The following is a 21,441-nucleotide window of genomic DNA, read 5'->3' as shown; positions in this document are numbered from 1 at the left end:
ATGTAATAAAGTCTGAAATCTTTCAGTTTTTAAGTTATTTTGCAGCACGTCAAAATGATCCAGTTTAACATTCTTTTTCTTTTTTTTAAGTTTTAACCCTTTTCTCAATTTTAGATTTCTAGCAGTGTAATAAAACATCTTCAGTGATTTCATTTTCATGTTTGGTTCATGTTTTCTATTATAAGTTATACTGAGCCAAACATGTCCATAGATTGTTTTGCTTAGTGATGCCAAAACCAAATACAATATTAGTTTCAGATACTAACACTGTACCTCCTGCTCCACAGACCGCAAATTAATATATATAATTGGACTTTTAATAGAGATCACATTCACTTTTTTCATTTCAAAATGTATCTTTATGTTCAGCTCGTGCTGCTCATGAACCCACAACAACACTGTAGATTTCTAAGCATACAAGATGTCAGAATGTATTTTTAAGTGAGACTGAAAAAAAATCTTTAAAGGAACAATAAAGGAATGTAACACATTAAGCCAGTATCATAATAAGAGTTATTAAAAGTTAAATTTATCCACAAATCTGCAAAATGATTTTCTTGTTGATATCAGTGTGTATTTTGGTGTGCTACAAGCAAGTTTTAACAGCTTATCAGCAGCAGAAAGTCATGACAGATGAAGTGACAGAAATAAAAGCTACAGTTTGAACAATGTAACTATTTATACAAAAAAAAAATAAACAAAAAAAAAAGCACAAAATCCAGTGGGAGTAAAAATACAGGGCACACTTTAAAAAAATCACTGTACATGAGACATCTTTTTACAGTTATTTACATCAGGCTAATACATGAAAGTGCAATGTCATCCCATTATGTCACACACACACACACACACATACAAAACTTTCAAAAGTTAAAAGCTGCATTGCTCACGTCAGAGAATATCTAGAAATTGTCATTACAAAAGTTGTAATCGTTCTTTGGGTTATGTCTTTAACAAATACATATTTCTACATCACTGAAAGTTGAATTTATAGACATAAGTTACAAGTTAGAAATAAAAAATCAGTCTTTTAAAGTATCTTTATGACCAGTTGACATCATGGTCAACTGTCTTCAAGTTGTAAGTTTAATTTGACCCATTTACCCAAAACTGAATAATAGTATATCTACGTAGTGTTGAACTTCAGCCTATAGATTTGAGAAAAGTCAAGATGTTTTCATTTTAAAAAATTACTTTTCATATCCAAGGTGAAACATTATTGGGAATCACTGTACTGAACAATTCTGGGAGGAAAAAAGAAACCAAATCAGTGCACATCTGAAAGTTATTTGTAAAAGTATTTCTAGAACTTACTTTGTGAGTTATACATGTATATTACAGTCCCTATCTCTCCTACATTTATGTTTCTTTTCTGCCTTTCTTGTACACTTCTACTTGCTTTCCTTTGACTCTCGGATGAAGTCACAAACTGGCAGAATGATGCTTTCCAGAAGTTGTAAGCTGTAAATAAGTGCAGGCATATTCATCCAAAATCAGTCACAGTTTTCTAAAATGATAATATTCTCTTTCAGTGTCCATTCGTTGTTTACGTCAATCCACCTGGGGATACTTTTTTTGTGCAGCCCTTGAAACAGTCACTGAAGTCTATATTTTTAGTGAGTCCGTGCTCTTACACACTGATCAGGGTCTATATCCCCACAGAGCAGGATTTGTAAAAGGTGCATAGGGGCAGTTATTATGACAGGCGCATGACTGGATCATCATTACAGCTCGTTGCAGCAGTCTGCCAGTGGGACATCGGAAGGTCACCTCAGCAGTGCTGGTTTGGTAAGGTGTGCAGCATCGCGAGTCAGTGCACTGACCGCAGTAACGGACTCGGTAAGCATGAGTGCTGTAGCAGCCCTGGTGAACTAGCCGAATGGGTCCCGGTGACGTGTAGCTGGCCTTGCACTTTCCTTTCTGTCCCCACTGAAACAACAGTGAGAAGAGGAAAAAGCAGGTAATCAGTGTAATGATTCAGTAAGGCTAAAGATTCAAGATGTTTGGGTAACCTTCATGACAATATGACTTTCTTTTTATATTTTATCTGCACATCAGTGACATAGGCCTACCAAGCCTCTAAAAAATCTCTAGAGCCTCAAAGTCTCTAAAAATAATTGATGGTAAAAACAGTGGTTAAAAAAAAGGTCAGTGAAAGGTTGTAGTTCACTTAGTTAACGAGTATAAACATTGACTGCAGATTTACAGGAAGGCCGACTCCACTCTGCTGCATGAAAGTGGGACCCACAGTTTTTCAGTGACTAGTGGGAACTACTTTATAAAGTCACTTTTAGTACTTTTAACGCTGAAATGTTTAATTTTTTTAATGTAGTCTGCGTTTAGAGGAACCCCTCCCCCATCTGATTGATGAAATCTGTTTCAGTATCGTTGTGTGTCAAAAGGCAGACTGCAGAAACGAAACAAAAAGTGGAATTGTTCTGTCACTGCTTCGTTGGGGTGTCTAACTAGTGTTGGGATTTAGAGATTCCTTTATTGCTATCATATAATCTGCCTTATGATAAATGCATTAATAACATGTTCTACAGTATTATTTTATCAGTAATATTGTTTACAGGGTTCATATTGCATTGAATATGTTTGTCATCACATTGACCTTTCTATTTACAGGTGTAGTTATGATCAGTTTATACACATTGCATATCTGTGCTTGTTTGGTGTTGATGTTCTATCCAAGAGGGTTTTAAGCTTCACTGGTGAGAGTGTCCAGGTGATACATGTTGAGGGAAGATGAGAACATAGCAGGTTAATTGCATGCATGCTTACAATACACATAAATCTAGTAGCAGGCCTGAGCGAAGGCCCAAGTGTCTTCTGCTTCTTATTTGAGACTTGCTGTAATTCTGTCTACTTAGTGATTGAGGACGAGGGTCAATTATTAGCCCTTAGAGGCCCTGAAGCTTGAAGTTATTACCTTAAAAGGAAGGTGTTATTAAAAAGAGAAGTTATATGTCTGTTTATAGTTATTAGAGATGTACAAGATGTACCCTTGTCTGTAAACAATGACTGTACACAATGTATTTTTGATCTGTATTTGACGTGTATGTGGGGGTGTGATCCTCTATGCTATAAAACCAGAACCCAGTGTATTTTTGTCAGAGCAAAACAGGCCATATGCTGATGGTTGTTCTCCGGTGTTAATAAACTCATCGTTTGATTGCACTTTTCTGGAGCCTCCGTCGTTTGTTGTCTGATCTGCAGTTGATCGATCTCGCTTCACTAGACAGGTTCTTATCATTGTTTTCATAGTTGCCTTAAAATGTCTTTTTACCTTTTGTGATATTGTGTTAAAAATGAAGACATGTCTCTGAAAACTTAACATACTTTGTGTGACCCAGTGAACTTTCTCGTTACAGTTTTGAAAGAAGCAATATGTGAAACTGCAATCAAAGGTAAAACCTGAGAGTACGTGTAAACGTACACATTTACAGGATGTGGTTTTTGTTAGCACTCACCATGGGCTTCCTTGGGGCTGGCTGGAAAGTGGGGCAAGGTCGCACCTTACACAGGCGAGTTTCTATTTGCAGTTTGCATGCAGGATTCTGGTTAGAAACCCGTGTGGAGACACCCGCCCCACAGCTCTGGGAACAGGCACTCCACTGGGTGCTCTGCTCTACACAAGAGGAGGCAGGTGAAAACTTGCTGTCTTGAAGGCGATGCCTCTGCAAAGATGGCCATAATTGATCTGGTTTCATTGCTGGGTGGGGAGGGAAACCACACAAACCAATGAGTACAGTCAGAGGAAAATTCATGTACAAGTTCATGTTGCATTAAGTACACAAATGCAATTCTACTTTTTGTGAAAATTTAGCACTTATTAACCTTCTTAATGAAAGTTTAAATACCTCAATAAATGTATTTATTTATTCATTTACTTTAATAAAACTTATTACCTGTTTTCTTAGCATATAAACTATATGAAGTATTGCAATTATCTATGCATAGTCATAGTATGTCACACTCTAAGTCTGCACAATTACACCACGAGCCTAAGGCCTTACCAGTGGGTGGACCACGGACACAGATGCCGTTCTTCGTGTGCCCATCAAAATCCACTGTTATTTTACTCTGGGCAACTTTTTTTTCCATTTATAGTAAGTGTATTACAATGAGGAGCTTTTTCCTTTACGGTAGTCAATTATCACATGATGCTGCTCAGCAAATCAAATCATTTAGTCAGAGCACGGGAAAAACACAACTCCCTGAGTACATGTGACTCAGAACAGGAAACTGAGAGTAGAAGTGGTAAAGCAGAGATGATTTACATGTAGAATGTAGCTAAGAAGAAAAAAGAGAACGGGGACTCAAACTACACCTTTCATTATTTTTAAATCAGTTTATTTGTAGACAACTTTATCAAAAGCTCTTTTTCATTATTGAATGCAAACCTTATTATGCTTGAAATTAGCAAATAACTTTTTAGTATTATATGATTATTAGAATAAAATAATAATAAAGATTGTTGAAATACTGTTGAATTGTATTCTTTTGTTTGACAGTTTCTGACTATATACTGGAATTGGTACAACTGTAAGCATAATTCAAAATATATTGCACTTACTTAGAGTGTGGGACTTTATGATGTTGTGGGCCCTTGTTTGAGGAAATTTTCTCAGTGGACCTCCTTAAAATTTCAATTGAATATCCCTGCTCTTGCTGAAGTGATTAATCACTGTGGGATCCTGCGTTGAGGTGGCCTATTGCTAACTACCTTAAGTCTGAGCTACACAAATACTGGAAATGCATCAAACCTTTAGAACAATCAAAGTCTAAATGCACCGAAACTAAAACAACAACAATCTGAGACTGCATCCCTTCATCAATGCTGAAAATTCCCTGCCCACCATACAGGAATTTAGTCCTGAAACCAGGATATCTGGATGCAAATGAGTTTGGCATATTTTAGGGAAAATCAAAACCATCTCTCTAAGTTTGTATTTAAATTTGTGTCAAATCTTACCATGACCAATAATCCTTCCAACTCAAAAGTTACTTCTAAGTTGGGCAAATCCCCACGTTTGCCAAAACGTTCATGGAGATCTTTTCATAACTTCTGAATAATCACGCTCTGAATAATCACGCTCCCTGTTCATAATCTGAGCAGCTCACTCCTCTCATTACCTCAGTACTTACATATTTATGGTGAACAGTCTGCTTATATAGCTTCCTCTTAATCCAGCTTCCGAACAGAGTTTGAAAACCTTTACTTTAAAGTAAAGTGAAATAGATGCTGTTTGGACTTTTTCACCTCTCTGGTTCTTTTTTTACTCACATTAAATTTTAAAGCTACATTTAGTGCATTTTTGTGCAAATAAAGCCCACAAAACTAACATGTAGAAGTCTAACCAGCTAATTTTCAACGATGACACAGTAGGTTTTGTATCGAAGAACAAAATGTTCCTTTGCTGTTCTCATAACTTAGTTTGAGTCAGACAGTGTTTGGATTCCAGATGTTTTTAGACTGGCTTCATTTCCCTAACACCCATCTCATGTGCTCACACACTCCTCCATTAATGAAGTAATGAGGTCTTGACATGGCTTCATATGTTTAATTGTCACACAGCTTTGGTTGTTGTTATGAAACTGGGAAGCATGGTGACTGAGGGGAAAAAGGATGTTTTCACCAAGAAAAATGTGGTTTATATTTGGATTTTGGGAGTTTTCCTTTGGCTTGACACACCCCGTTTAATGCACAAATGCTCCAGTAAAAACTTCCAGACATGACCGCCAGTAACAGAGCTCATTAAAAGGAATGAAGGATTATATTACATATGGATTGATCATCAGTGAGGAGTAACTAAGACTCATGCGCTACATGAACATACGTTTGGCACTAGTATCCAGACACTGGAAAATATGTTGTAGACATCCAGCTCTGATGTCAGGAAAATTTAAAGGAATCATTAAACATGTCAGGCTAGCTCTTTTCCCCACCTGTAAAACATCAAAATACATCTGTATCAGAGAGTCATGCAGCCATTACCTGTAATTGCATCCTGAATGACTGTGTTTTCAAGGTTTTCACACACCCATTCCTTGCAGCATTTCCCAGGTAGTCGGATGTGTTGTGGGTTGGGACAGTCTGGAGTGGGAAGACGAGCATTCAGTGGACAAGCTGGCACGCAGGTCACCCCGCCCCCCCTGCAGTGGCAGTAAGTGTCACAGGAGGGCTGGAACGACTGCCCCTCCTGGTAAAAGATCCCATTGACCTCACAGCCCAGATCCTTCTGACCTGTTAGAAACACAGAAGCCATCTTTGCTTACACATTTATGTGGGAAACTTAATCAGGAAATGGACAGATTACGTTAGGTGAAAGAAGCAGAAGAAAACAAGAGAGAGGTGAGGACACAGGAGCTGCTGTCCCTGCAAGTGGTTGCATCACTTTATGGAAAGTAAGTCTCTTCAGTGAGACACTGTGAAGTTGTTTTTCATTTGGAGTGTTGTCTCTGCAATTTATCATGCTCATAGGTAATCATTACAGGAAATGTGTCAGCAGGAGTCCTGAATCCACTCAGCTAAGCAGACTCTTACATTAAGTGTCAGTCTGTGTGTCCCAGTCATGCAAACTGGCTGAGGCTCTATCTACTCCCTCCCTATGTGTCCTCCACCCTAATAACCTAACCACACAGACATGGGCCTGGGTGTTTGCTTGTTAGAAGTGACACTCACTGACACACTCTCCAGGGAACCCGGGAAGGCTGGCGCTGTAGTCGCACTGAAGCCCTCGCAGGTTGTCACAGGGAAACATCTCAGTACAGGACTCGCCTAGTTGCCGGGCACACACCTGGCAACACCGGCAGCCATCCAGCACCACGGACACTCCTGTGGGGCACTGAGCGACAGGATTGGGGCAAAGGCATGGCCTGTCACACAACTGGCACAGCACCTGGAGGAGCAAGAAAAATAAGTTAGAAGGTATGACAATATGACAAAACCTGAAAAGATGAGAGAAAATCATCATAAATCAGTCTTCTGATGCTGAGATCATTTCAGTACCAAAATTATTACTCTCATTCCTTATGAAAAGAAGCAAAGAAAATATTATAAGCATTCTCAGAAGCTGAATCGGTATCCAACACAGTAAAGCCAAACCACTGCTTCCAATTACATGTGTCTGATGGAGCCAAAACACAGGCGAGGTCTGGCCAAGTCCACTTTCACTTTACAAGAGAAGCCTTCAAGGTTTTACAACAAAGTTACTGTAAAGAAATACAGTCAACAACTTTTCTAATACATAACTGCAAAAAACACACAGGTGGGACTTTTTATTAATATTTTACATAATATTCAAGGAAAAAAATGTAGTCCCACCTTTTATGTTGTAAGAGTTTTCTGTCTGTATTTGTGATGTTACCATAACACTGAATGTCTGCTGGTTTCTAACAGTTGGCTAGACAAAACGAGTAAGTTGGTGACAAGTAAACTGTGATTTCACTTCAATTTCTGGCATTTGATAAAACAAAAAAGACATTAACAATTAGGTAAAAATAAAAATATTAACAACAGTCTTGCTTGTCTAATAAATCACCTTTTTTTGATGGATGACTTTAATCATCTCATCTTTATTTCAAATCATTGTAATAAAATCAAGCCAAATACCTTCTTTCTTTCAGAAAACATTAACAAATACTCTAAAAAGGAAATGTATTGATCAATGAAGGGAGAAAACAAACAATTCAGCAATACATACCTACAATACTCTGATAAAAGTCTCATTCAGAATCAATTACTGTAAATAAGCTGGAGGAGGCCTCACCTGTGTAGCCACACACAGCAGTACAGCCAAAGCAATCACACAGTCACACAGTTGTCGGTCCATGGGGGCTTGTGTTGCTGATGGAGCTCGGTCTGTCTCACTGAACTGTGTGACGGTGTGGTGTGACCAGTGCAGCTGTTTGCTAACTGCTCCTTCTTGCGCCTCCTGACATTTATAAAGTCTGGACTCTGATGTCACGGGCTGACTACTGTGTAAACAGCCACTGGACTAGTATCAAATGTTTTACATTCCTCCTCCCTGCTGCCCATTTCCACTTCCATACACACACTCTTTTTCCTCTCCTCCCTCTCTTTCCAGTCTTGCGGGGTTCTAAGTTTGCACAGCTTCACATAAGCTAAGGAGAGAAAAATACATTAGCAAGGTTGTCAACAAGTCAAACAACTTCCAGGGCTTTTGTGGTAACAATTCTGATTTAAGTGGAGAAGAATTTATGTAGCTTATGTTTACATAATCTGCTGGTCAGTCAGATATAGTTCATCTTTTCACAGGATGAATATGGAGCAGATATTTTCACGGTTTTTCATTCCCAGATCCCTCAAATGCTTGTGAAGCCCAAATATGTTGAGGGGTCAGACTTAAAAGAGACTTAATCCTTCTCTTAGCTGTGGTTTCCATGGTGTAAAGGTGGCATGTCTGAGGTTTGCATGAATTTGAATCATTGTGATCTCTTGTGAGAGAAAATGAATGGGAACCTGAAGGCAAACAGCAGAAAGAAAAGTGAGGCAGATGAGACTAATTCAGTTTAGGTTGAATACGAAGTACATGAAGTACTAACCAGGAACTTGAAACGTGAGGCATATTTGAAATCACTATGTTGGTGTTGTTCTTAAACATCATAATTAAAGTCAGGACAGGACCATCACTGCAATCATGTTGATGTGATGTAATACCTTTGTGACCTGTGGAAAAACACAGCAGCTGGAAAACTTTTGGGCAGAAACACTTTAAATCCAAAAACCTTTCTGATGTCTAGTGAGGCGATATAAAGAGCAACAAAGTTAGTGTAAGAGTCAGAATGTGGTGGATAAACAATTCCATTTCATTTGGGAAACTGGACTTTGTGTCAAACCAAAAGGTCAGCGGTGATTGCTGTTGACTTCCTCTTCTTCAATATTATTTTCATTTTCAGTTGCAGTTTCGTTACATTCAAGCAAACAAAACACAGAGATTTGAACTAAAATAAACATTTTAACAAATCCCAAATGTGTTGGAAAGTCAGCTCACACACAACACAAGTTTTAAGACTAGTTTTAGATGAAGTATTTTTCCTCATTTACAAAGCTGTGACATCACAACAACCTTTTGGTCAGATTCACCTGTGAGACTTGAGCAATTTTAAGTCTCATGTTCCAGGAATGACACCAACATGGTCATAACAGAGTTTAACAAATGAATGAATATGGAATTGCATAAAAACTGCAGTGAGCCAATATTTAGAAACACCCATTTTAGAACACCCAGCCTCTCAGCAGAAATAAATATGTTTACAGCCTAACACGAAAAGCCATTTTGCATTTTAGCTGCACAGCTCAGGTCGAGCGGTTTAGAGATAAAGAAGAGTTGCTTTGGACATATGCAGAGGACGTACACTGGATATACTAGGCAAAGGATGTTGACTACAGAGCTGCTAAGCAGGAGGAAAAGAGGAAGATCCCAGAGAAGGTTTATAAAATTCAGGAGGCCATGCAGAGGATTAGATAGAGCTGGAGGCAGATGATCCATCATGGTGACCTCTAAAGTGAAGCTGTATCACAGGGTAAGCCCTTTATCACCCTTGCTAACTCTAAACAGTACTATCATTCACAAAATAAACATCAAGATTTCTGATAAGACTTAGACCATGAACTCATTAGGAACCTTCCAGATATCTGTACAACAAGATTTTATTTTGAAACTGGAAGTTTTGCCCCTTTAAACCATTAGAAAGAATCCAGGTTTAAGGCACTTCCCCATTAATTAGGGTTATAACTTGTGTTACAATTCACTCTGAGAGGACATGAGCAAGCAAAACCACCAAGTTACTGGTTAGACATGATTCGTAACCACAATCTTTACATCATGATGTCAGCAAAAGTAAAATCAGCAGATTACCAAAGCAATTAAAAAACTGTTTAGTAACCAAGTTGGTTTCAGTTTTTTTTCTCTGATGCTTCATGCCGATGTGGTGATATTTCCCTGGATAAGCAGAGGCTTTGACCTGTTTCTACAGCAACGTTAAGAACATATCTTACAAAAGTGACATTAAATAAATAAACATTTTTATCACTATTAAATACACAAATTATAACAATTATTCATGTTGTGCCCACATTTGTAAAATTATAGCAAAAAGATTCCAGACAGTCTTCAATAGAAAGTAATTCATCATTATAAAAGAATTCAGTCTAAGTAAACTAGGAACAGATGACTAAGATTCAGCAGTACCCATTTCTCACATGCCTGGACGGTTATGCTAGATGAAAATCAGTGATTCATCAGGATGAAATCGCTATGTGTGCCAAATTTCATTAGGATGTTGAAATGTTAAGTCTGAATCAAGAAGTTTTGTTTTCATTCTACAAATATAATTCGCTTTTATCGCACTGTTACATAAATATAACAACAATACAGTCAAAGCCACAGCGTCCCTTGACCTAAACAAAAATACTGAAGCCAATGACTTAAATAGAAAGCAAGCCTTTCATTAGAAAACATTTCAGTCAGAGGAACACTAGGAATGGATTCCTAAGATTCAACATCAGCTTTTTCTCACATTATATGGGTGGGCAAGAAAGACATCCAGTCATGACTTATAAATAAAAGGAGACAGACAGAAAGATAGAGAAGAGGAAAGAATGTGTGTAGCTTACAGGTGGACTCCAGGTGGCCTGCCAGTATGGACATACTGCTGGGGCTCAAACTGAGCTTTCTCTGAAACTATGCTTTCCTGGCTGCTACCATGTGTTTTCCATACCCTCCAAGAATGACCAAACCTGGAAGGACTGCATTGTAATAGCTGCTAGCATGAATGTAACATGCAGCAAGTTTAAGGAACAACTTCAAAGATCTCAGATAAAAGTAGAGGTTTTCTTCAGTGAATCCCAGATACTGAGATAGTATAATAAGTTATTGTGGCGAATGGAGATTTTTTAAAAGAGTGGATATTGAAGCCATAAACACATGTATAAAACGTAGAGGAAAATTATGAGGTTTAAGCTGAATATGGGCAGCAAGTTCACAGACTGTCGGTCAAGCTTCATTATTCTTGTTCTTTGATCAAACATGTATGAAAGGGATGTAGTCAGCCAGTATCAGACACAGTGAAATCATATCTGCCAGTTCAAACTGAGACTGGAAAAATCTGTCGAGCCTTTTTTGCTAAAGCCTACAGATGTTGGAAATGTCCCAGACAGTGAAGTATCACTCTCAGTCGCAGTGAACTCCTTTGAAGAAACCCCTAAATCCAAATCCTGCACAATAACCCCCATTCAGTTTGGGTGAATATTGTTTTGGTATGTGACGGTATGCAGGAAAGTCTTTTGGATTCCTTGTTGATTTATGAATGCAAAACCTACAGGGCAAAGTAATGAAAATATTATTTGTCCTATAAATGTTACTAAAGAATTCATTGATCTGTGTGCTGAAAGAAAGTCCGGTCACTCTACCAAATCTGTCACTGTGAACCAGAAATGTCTAACACATGTTCAGGGAGAGTTGTCCAACAACCCCAAAATTCCTCAGCATACAAGTAATGCAAAATACAAGGCAGGTTCAGTCTGTGGTGCAGATACTCTGTGCTGATACTGTAACATTGTGAAGTTCTTTGATCATATTTACACATGTGAAAGCCAATGGGCATGATTTGTCTGAAATCAGACAGTACCCTGCACTCATTAAGGTTAAAAAGTGCTTCCACATTATTCTTTTTTATTCTTACTTGAAAATTAATCAATTTAAATATCTGATTGGCAGCTTTTTCCATGTAGACGACACATCATAGAACCTGTTACACGTGTTTATTTCCATTAAATAACTAAATTAACAGCTCAGAAAACATGTGGTGGAAAAGGTTTATTTGCTCTCTGAACAAATGTACGCTTTGTCTTCTTTCTTACTTAAAACATAGCATTCAGCATCAGGAAATATAATAACATATGTATATGTTAATATCAAGTTTTAAAATAAACAAATGTGTATGTAAATAAACTGCACACTGAATTTGTTCTTCTTCCAAAAATAAGTTTTTGTACCATCAACAGTTGACCGAGACAATATTTAGCTCTGCCAGTTTGTGGGTTTGGGTGGTGCCAACTAGCTGCCTCTGACTGATTTAAGTGTCTCAGAATAAACATGGGTTGTGCTGTAAAAGCCCTGAATAATACTAAAATCTTCTCCCAGAACAACATTTGACACGTATTCAATGAAATGCAGAGCACTTCAATTGGTGTCTAAGGTTTTGGCTCTTAGAGTCACTGAAAGTTTGCACTGGCAGGTTTGGCTCTGCCAGATCTGCAGGTACTCTTTCAACAAGGTGGGCAAATCAGCCTCGACTGCTGGAACTTCCACAAATAGCAAAAACATCCGACTTGCTGTCTAGTCATGGTTGACTTTACTAAGCTATACTGAGTCATTATTCCAGGATCGCCACCACACCCAGCAGAGGTCACAGACTGAGCAGTCCTCCATCCAAAACAAAATAAAACCTCAAACTGCCTTTTCTGTTATGTCTGATTCCTTCGGCTCTGGTGCACCTCCCCTCAGATTGTCAATAACACCGTCTTTCAGTGATGCTGAAAAACTTCTGGACACATTTCGAATTTACTGAATGAGAACTCAAGGATGTAGAGCAGGGGCTCGTGAAAAATAAATTTGTCAAAAACATGTTTCTAATATGTTTGTTCAGAAGATGGTGGTTTATTTCAGTGAATGCCTTTTTTTTGGTTTATGGTTCGTTAATAGTTTTTTAGGTGGCTATTACCTTTCTTGACACTCAGCTGTTCTGGTTAGCATTGGGAAGATTTAGTGTACTATTATGGCTACAAAAGAAGAAGGTGAAATGAAAGATGTGTGTGCTCTCTTTCTATCACATAAACTATGGATGAATGAAATACACAGACCTGATTTCTTTCCTAGTTGTACTTCCAGACCACATAAGTTGTTCCCACCAGCCACGACTGCCTAACTGGTACGAATCTCAGAAGCAGCCAAAAAGCGCAGCTTGAAAAAGTATTTTCATAAAACTTTCAATAGGAAAGAAACAGACAAGATGAAGGGGTGAACATTTAAGCAGATGGAAAATGTTCCCAAACATTTATTGAAGTGAAGAGCAATAAAAGTCCTTTCACCCCTCAAGTCCATGTGTTTCCTCTGAAATACCTTCTGTGAAACTGCAGAGGAAGTGCCACAGGTGCCGTGCACAGCTATTACATGATGTAATGTACAACTTAGATTGAATAAAGGGGTCTACATTTATTCAAAATAAACAACTGACACATGGTTAAATTCTGCCAAGACACTTAGCCAGACACTAAATAGAGTAATTACCAAAGTTCCACACACCAGTATCTAAAAATGTCCTAAGACAGAACTGAAAACCACAAAATGAAAACCATACCAGTGAGAAAGAATTTTGATGTATGATTTAACATGATAATATGATAAATTCAGTCCAGATGTCAGGAGGCACCGTAGGACACAGACGCACACTTATAGTCAGTACTCTTCCAACATGAATTTCTCATGCTGCTGGTTTTGCTTAAAATTATACCTGAATTCCAGGCATTCCAGCACAATGTGTGAAAGTCGAACAGAGTTGCCACAGGAACGCCCATAGCAGACGATAAGGACATCGTCAGGTCCTAAGGTCACTTCCTGACGTACACAGGGCCGAGGTCACTGCCGTGTCCACAGCGGAAAAAGAAAAGCACAGCTCGTCTAGACACACATCCACACCCACTCATCATGACTGCTTCACTGCGTGGGTAGAGGTGGAAACAACTGTCTGTGCAATGACAAATCACAGCCCTGCACAGCTCCGTGTGTCAGTTCCTTGTGAAATTATAACGCTCTATGTTAAGTAATATAATGGCAGGAATCACGTGTAGACTCAGGGCTATCCCTACTCTGGAAAAAATGAGGGATTTCTGTTACGTTTCTGCACATGTTCAAGATTTTAATGAATTCACCCAAGCAGTTTTACTCATATATCCAAAAATGTGCCAGGTACATTTTACAGGATTCTGAATTTTTCTGTAGTAAGACCATAAGACTGACCTTAAATTAAACAACCAGGATGCCCTTACAGCTCATCTGGTTGAGCAAGCAACCCATAAGAATAAAATATTGAACCTAGGCAGAGAAAGCATGGAAGAAAATCTATACATGTAAGGGCTGAAGTCTGTCAAATAAATTGAGAAAAGCAAAGAACAGGTGGACACAGACACACGTCTTGATCAGTTAGAGATATTAAAGCAATGTCTAAAACTAGTGCTTGAGTTCCCTAAAATTATTTTTGCCCTCTTTCATGTTCCTTTCAAGATGACCCACCAGCTTCCCATCAACCACAGCTCTGTACTCTGTGATTAGTGTTGCCAAAGAACTTTTAAAAACGTAAGAACTTGTGCCTGCCTAACTGTTAGTTTCCCAGCATAAACATTTTTCTTCCCCTGACACCACCTTGCAATCTTCTGCCTCTTTCATATTGCACCTCTGGTATAGAATATAATCCGCCTGTGTGTACATTCCTTCACTCTTATACGTCACCTTATGTTCCTCACTCTTCATGAACTCGTCACCACAGCCATTTCCATCCTATTTGCAAAATCCACTTCTCTCTGCCCATCCACATTTCTTTTCTTTAAATCATACCTACTCACCACCTCCTCAGCAAACACATGTCCAGTTAATCAGCTCCAATTACCACTCTCCCCCCTGAAGACGGTCTCTACCACTCCATCAAACTAACCCTAAAATTCCTCTCTCTCTCTCTCTTCAAACTGCCCTGAAATCCAGCTTTTGGTAGGTATTCAACGTCACCCCAGCTTCAGAATCTCCTCATACTGTCTGACTTTTCATCCACAACACTATTCACCTGCTCTTCTTTCAAGATGACCTCTACTCAAGTTCTCTTCTTGCCTATGCCAACTGAATATTCTGAATCCGCCTTTTCCTGGTTTTATTTCCCCAGCCTACATATATATAAACTCTCATCTCCAGATGCTTGCTTTTCGCCTTTCTTTATCTCTTGATGCCTCTAACATGCCTTCCGCCTTTCATATTTCTTTGTCTTAAGCCAACATTAAAACCCTGACGGCCAAAAGCACCAGAGATGGTCACTGTTAACTCGCGACCTGCATTGAAATCAAATATTTGATGTTTGCATGTTTGATTTAGCAAAGATTTTATGCTGGATACCCTTCATGACACATACTTACCTGTGTATCTTGGGAATGGCAGTAGGAGTACACTGGCTTGTGGCCCCACTGTGGCTGGGTTAGTTTCAGTAAGGCAGGATTTATAGCAGCGGCTATGAATTAAATGACCAATTCAATTACCACATAAACTAGCAGCTAGGTACATGTCTACCCAGCATCAGTACACTAGCACTTTGTTGCTGATGTACAGATTACACTCAAAGCACCACAGAGTTGCTAGGATGGCTGTAGACTTAGTCTTATGTCCTATTTTTAGGTGTTAGATTTTCCCTCTTTTCCACAAAGACCACTTACATATACTGCTATCTCATCATCCTTGTGTCTGCTTACTTTTTTCATCTGACCCTGGGTTCAGAAGGGTGTTTTTGGAGAGCTGATTGCAGCAACATGGAATAAAAATATTCTGCTGCATTTGTTGACTCACCTAAACCAACAGCATATCCATTTCTGGTTTCATTTACTAAAAATAAATCAGAACAAATAAATACGGAACAAGGTCTCAATTCATGAAGGCAACCACATCCTAGCATGGAACTCAGAGTCCGTATTTTTAGTTGAAATTGTTGCTAACTTCAGTCAGAGGAAAGATACAATCTGCTGCAGCTGCAGAAGTCTGAAACACAGAAAGATTGTATGTTGTATGTAAAGCATAATTTAGAGCTGTGGATTTATCTCATGTTACGTAATATAATGGTAATTAAAGCAAACAATACTGAGGAACAGTTGGATGAACATTTAGCAGGAGTTCAGGACACATTTCCAATGAAATGTTTAATTTACTTTTCAGTTAGACTTCAGTTGAAAGATAAACAGTCTAGTCTTCTCTAGAACTGCATCGACAGTAAGATCTTTCACGGATAGCAGGCACGCACCTTTCTCGGTGCGTGGGAGTAGTCAGACTGAGTTGTTTTCATTGTGGTAGTTCAGAAGCCGGTGTCACATTTCCTTATCACAATGCGATTAAAAAATATTTTGATTTACAGAGAGGGCAATGCATGAGTAATCTGGCTTCTAAACCTGAAAGACTGGTTTTGAATGCTTTAAAGTCTTGACAGTTCTTTGGAATACTTTTTTCACTTCTCTGTTTGTTATAAATTATATCTTATTATATCATTATATCTTACCTGCACTTAGTTTGTGCTGCACTAGCGGTCAAAGGAGTAATCAAAGTTTCTGTCAGTTATTTCCAGAAAATACATCTGAAAATTGGACCCTGAAAATTATTATAAAAAATCCATCTAAAAACAGCTTTGATTTCTTTAATATGCGTTTTAAAATTAGAGGATTTCTTTATTTTTTCTTTTGTGAAGCGTTCTGTCGCACATGCTCTTGAACCACTATAAGGCAAGAGAGACCTCTAGTGGCCAGAGTGAGTATACAATGCAGTTTGCCTTTTATCTTTTTACTCTGATAAAAATCAGCTTTCTCATCCTGACATGCAGAGATAAATGCACAAACCACACACTCATCAGCATTAAATTGTCTCTACTTTGAAGCTCAGGCGTAAAACTTTTCTTTCTGATAAAGCTGATGTTAATCACTATACTGGGTTTGGTCTCTGTGTTGTTTGTGGTTTCTTTGTACTTATCTTTCCTCTCTGCACTTTCCCCTCACCCTGCACTGCAGATGGCTGCCCCTCCCTGAGCCTGGTTCAGCCCAAAGACTCTTCTCAAGAAAAACATTATGTAATTTTGTCATAATTTGGTCATTTGCAACAACACCAACTAGTGACAATGTAACATCTTTGCTTTATGGCAGAAAAATAATCGGATCACATAGAGACATTTTTGTGATGCTGAAAAAACAATGATGAAAATGGACATATAAATATTAACCCTTCCCCCCCTTTTTTAAACTCTGAAATATTAAGCAGACATACGGTAAAATACAGCATGCAAGTAATGTCATGTCCATAGCACATTTTGCTTTTAGGGTTTCTGTTAAAAAATAGCTTTTCCTTCTTACAGTCACCAAAATGTTAGCTGACTGTCTTATCAGTGAGGTTCTTTCTTAATACTGAAAGGTCTTTATCTTACAATATAAATCACACTGGGACAATTGCAGTTAATTAAGCTGTAACTTAACTGAATTAAATACATGGCTAAGTTCAGTTTACAGATTTCAGTTTCAGGGTTCTGGTATTTCCCTTATTCACAGGCAGAGCTGAGGCATGGCCAGAAGTGACTAAAGCCACAAGTCTGTCCATGTCACCCAATGGTAAGGACAAGATGAAGTCTCTGCTACGATACTAGCAGACGCTTCCAAAACAAGCCATTCTTGTTCTGTCTTTTTGTCGTTTCAGTGTCACGAACTTGACTCTGTAGGTCTTCTCTGTAGGAGTGTGGGCTGTGGGGGGCATTTTATTACTTGGTCTGCATGTGGGATGAATTTCTTTGGAACATCCAGTCCTGGGAAAGCAGAAGGCAATGATTTACAAATCTGATGAACCCACATCTTTTCACAGTGGAACATAGAAAACTTATGAAGTGTTTAAACTGTGACATCGTATTGAAAACAGCTTATTTTGAATTTGATGGCAGCATCAAAGGTTCTCAGATGTAACAATACAGGGAGTGCAGAATTATTAGGCAAGTTGTATTTTTGGGGAATAATTTTATTATTGAACAACAACCATGTTCTCATTGAACCCAAAAAACTCATTAATATCAAAGCTGAATGTTTTTGGAAGTAGTTTTTAGTTTGTTTTTAGTTTTAGCTATTTTAGGGGGATATCTGTGTGTGCAGGTGACTATTACTGTGCATAATTATTAGGCAACTTAACAAAAAACAAATATATACCCATTTCAATTATTTATTTTTACCAGTGAAACCAATATAACATCTCCACATTCACAAATATACATTTCTGACATTCAAAACAAACAAAAACAAATCAGCGACCAATATAGCCACCTTTCTTTGCAAGGACACTCAAAAGCCTGCCATCCATGGATTCTGTCAGTGTTTTGATCTGTTCACCATCAACATTGCGTGCAGCAGCAACCACAGCCTCCCAGACACTGTTCAGAGAGGTGTACTGTTTTCCCTCCTTGTAAATCTCACATTTGATGATGGACCACAGGTTCTCAATGGGGTTCAGATCAGGTGAACAAGGAGGCCGTGTCATTAGTTTTTCTTCTTTTATACCCTTTCTTGCCAGCCACGCTGTGGAGTACTTGGACGCGTGTGATGGAGCATTGTCCTGCATGAAAATCATGTTTTTCTTGAAGGATGCAGACTTCTTCCTGTACCACTGCTTGAAGAAGGTGTCTTCCAGAAACTGGCAGTAGGACTGGGAGTTGAGCTTGACTCCATCCTCAACCCGAAAAGGCCCCACAAGCTCATCTTTGATGATACCAGCCCAAACCAGTACTCCACCTCCACCTTGCTGGCGTCTGAGTCGGACTGGAGCTCTCTGCCCTTTACCAATCCAGCCACGGGCCCATCCATCTGGCCCATCAAGACTCACTCTCATTTCATCAGTCCATAAAACCTTAGAAAAATCAGTCTTGTCTTATTTCTTGGCCCAGTCTTGACGTTTCAGCTTGTGTGTCTTGTTCAGTGGTGGTCGTCTTTCAGCCTTTCTTACCTTGGCCATGTCTCTGAGTATTGCACACCTTGTGCTTTTGGGCACTCCAGTGATGTTGCAGCTCTGAAATATGGCCAAACTGGTGGCAAGTGGCATCTTGGCAGCTGCACGCTTGACTTTTCTCAGTTCATGGGCAGTTATTTTGCGCCTTGGTTTTTCCACACGCTTCTTGCGACCCTGTTGACTATTTTGAATGAAACGCTTGATTGTTCGATGATCACGCTTCAGAAGCTTTGCAATTTTAAGACTGCTGCATCCCTCTGCAAGATATCTCACTATTTTTGACTTTTCTGAGCCTGTCAAGTCCTTCTTTTGACCCATTTTGCCAAAGGAAAGGAAGTTGCCTAATAATTATGCACACCTGATATAGGGTGTTGATGTCATTAGACCACACCCCTTCTCATTACAGAGATGCACATCACCTAATATGCTTAATTGGTAGTAGGCTTTCGAGCCTATACAGCTTGGAGTAAGACAACATGCATGAAGAGGATGATGTGGACAAAATACTCATTTGCCTAATAATTCTGCACTCCTTGTAGACAGAGGTTCGTGCAGCTACGATCTGAAGATGGAAATTGTTTCAGAATAATGTTCCTCAATGTAAACTTGCAAAGACTTTAAATATCAAATAATCTACAGTACATAATATCATCAAAAGATTTAGAGAATCTGGGGAAATCTCTGTGTGCAAGGGAAAAGGTCAAAAATCTGTATCACATGCCCATGATCAGTGGGTCCTCCAGTTGCACTGCATTAAAAACAGACATGATTCTGTCATGGAAATCTCTGCATGGCATCAGGGACATTTCCAGACATCAATGTCTATGAACAAAGTTTACAGAAGCCATGTGTGATCAACACAGTGGCAAACATGGACCTGCCTTTTTGCCGACATCAAACTTCAAAATGAGTAAAATGTTCTTCTAATTTTTTCAGTTTAAACATTTAACGTTGTGTTTCACTTTATTGTGAATAAAATATGGGTTTATGATCTTTGCAGATCGTTGAACTCTGTGTTTATTTACGCAGTATTCCAATTTCTTTGCGATCAGGGTTGTATTTTTTGTGATACTTTTGAACATCTGCAACATAAGATATGGAGATGAAATTAGCAAATTTATGCTTTCATCAGTATATCTTGTCACACTGAGGAATGTGGTCATGTTTGCAACTTTCCTTTGCATAACAACATCTGAGATTTGTGAATGTGAGAATATGTGTAGGAGGAGAAACCCAAACAGCAAATCAAAAGTGTGCCAAAGACAACACCCACCCTCCTTCTCCCTCACACAGTGCTATTGGTGCTGCTTTGTTTGGGTTGGTGTAGTTTTGAAAACCAAAGATCACCAAGATGAGAAGCAGCACCACTAATTAAAAAGATCAAAGCTGTGGTCTAGGTGAAAGGACGGAGAGAATCGCTGCTTTGATGTGATGGAGGCTGATCTTTCATTGGTCAGGGACTTGATTTGGGCTTCATGATGGCAGGACTAAAACGTCACAAATGAACAAGACCTTTTGATAATTTACCAAGTAGTTTGCGTAGTTTGTGTCCAGTACATACAAAAGCATATAACACCACATGGTAGAAAGTAAATCTACCTTCGGTTTGAGTAGACAGTTTAAGTTATGTTTCACTGCCACCTGTTGGAAATTTGCTGGGATTTCTATTAGCAGCTATAACATCTGTCCAGTCTCTGCTGCACAGACTTTGCAATCATGTCCAGTCATAATGATTTTGGCAGTGCACTCAATCAAATCAAATCAAATCAAAGTTTATTTATATAGCACATATTAAAACAACAGTGTTGACCATAGTGCTTCACAGTCAGTCAAAACACAAGACAATTAAAACAAACAATAAAATAGGACAACAAACAATAGGTAACAACACAATAAGCTAAAATCAGCCAACTAGTTAGAATCAAAGGCCAAAGTAAACAGATAAGTTTTAAGACGAGATCTAAAAGACTGGATAGACTTGGCCATACGAATATGTACAGGGAGGTTATTCCAGAGTCTAGGTGCCACGATCGCAAAGGCCCGGTCTCTTCTCGACTTCATTCGAGACCTAGGTTGTGCAAGGAGCAAGTGATTGGATGATCTAAGCGCTCTGTTGGGATTATATAGGTGGAGTAGGTCAGAGAGATAGGTGGGCGCTAAATTATTCAGAATTTGAAAAGTGAACAAAAGAATTTTAAAATCTATGCGATATTTAACAGGGAGCCAATGTAGTTTGGCTAAAATTGGAGTTATGTGTTCATGGATTCTTGTACCTGTTAAAAGACGCGCAGCTGCATTTTGAATTAACTGAAGCCGATACACTCAATGAGTGTATATATCCTGTCTTTATTTTCTTGTTACTTGTGACAACTCTGAAGGCCAAGCAGGTGTTTCCAAGTGACGCCCAGCTGTGAATGTTCACTGCTGATTTGTCAGTTTCTCTTCCATTTTCTGTTCTGGACATAGGATAAGATTTAACCACCAGATGTTTAAAAAAAATCAATTTAAACAGAAACAGTTTGTACTGAACTAAAGAAGCAAATAAATGTTTTCCAAAATGACTAGAAACAGCAAGCCACAAGCACATCTGTTAGTAATTATCATGTTATTCAGAGAATATGTGAAGTATTGCGAGATTAAA

At 38.7% G+C, this 21,441-nt stretch overlaps 1 protein-coding gene across 3 annotated transcripts; it reads right to left on the bottom strand.

The window, feature by feature from the left end:
- Nucleotides 1-345: 345 nt before the first annotated feature.
- Nucleotides 346-16,494, bottom strand: ccn5 (cellular communication network factor 5). 3 transcript variants are annotated; one of them, XM_025901310.1, is made up of 7 exons: nucleotides 16,333-16,494; nucleotides 16,081-16,153; nucleotides 7,776-8,130; nucleotides 6,689-6,905; nucleotides 6,002-6,250; nucleotides 3,474-3,715; nucleotides 346-1,929 (listed from the first exon to the last, which is right to left on the bottom strand). In XM_025901310.1, exons 3-7 carry the CDS (start codon nucleotides 7,836-7,838, stop codon nucleotides 1,642-1,644), a joined length of 1,059 nt encoding a protein of 352 aa, XP_025757095.1. In that variant the 5' UTR covers nucleotides 7,839-8,130; nucleotides 16,081-16,153; nucleotides 16,333-16,494; the 3' UTR covers nucleotides 346-1,641. The 3 variants fall into 3 exon arrangements, with proteins under 3 accessions (XP_025757095.1, XP_019204812.1, XP_013120713.1); XM_019349267.2 differs by lacking the exon at nucleotides 16,081-16,153; XM_013265259.3 differs by lacking the exons at nucleotides 16,081-16,153; nucleotides 16,333-16,494 and adding an exon at nucleotides 8,244-8,636.
- Nucleotides 16,495-21,441: the final 4,947 nt, after the last annotated feature.

This window comes from Oreochromis niloticus, linkage group LG20 (genome assembly GCF_001858045.2).
Source record: "Oreochromis niloticus isolate F11D_XX linkage group LG20, O_niloticus_UMD_NMBU, whole genome shotgun sequence".
Classification (NCBI taxonomy): domain Eukaryota; kingdom Metazoa; phylum Chordata; class Actinopteri; order Cichliformes; family Cichlidae; genus Oreochromis; species Oreochromis niloticus.
This window is presented reverse-complemented; position numbering and strand designations above follow the sequence as displayed.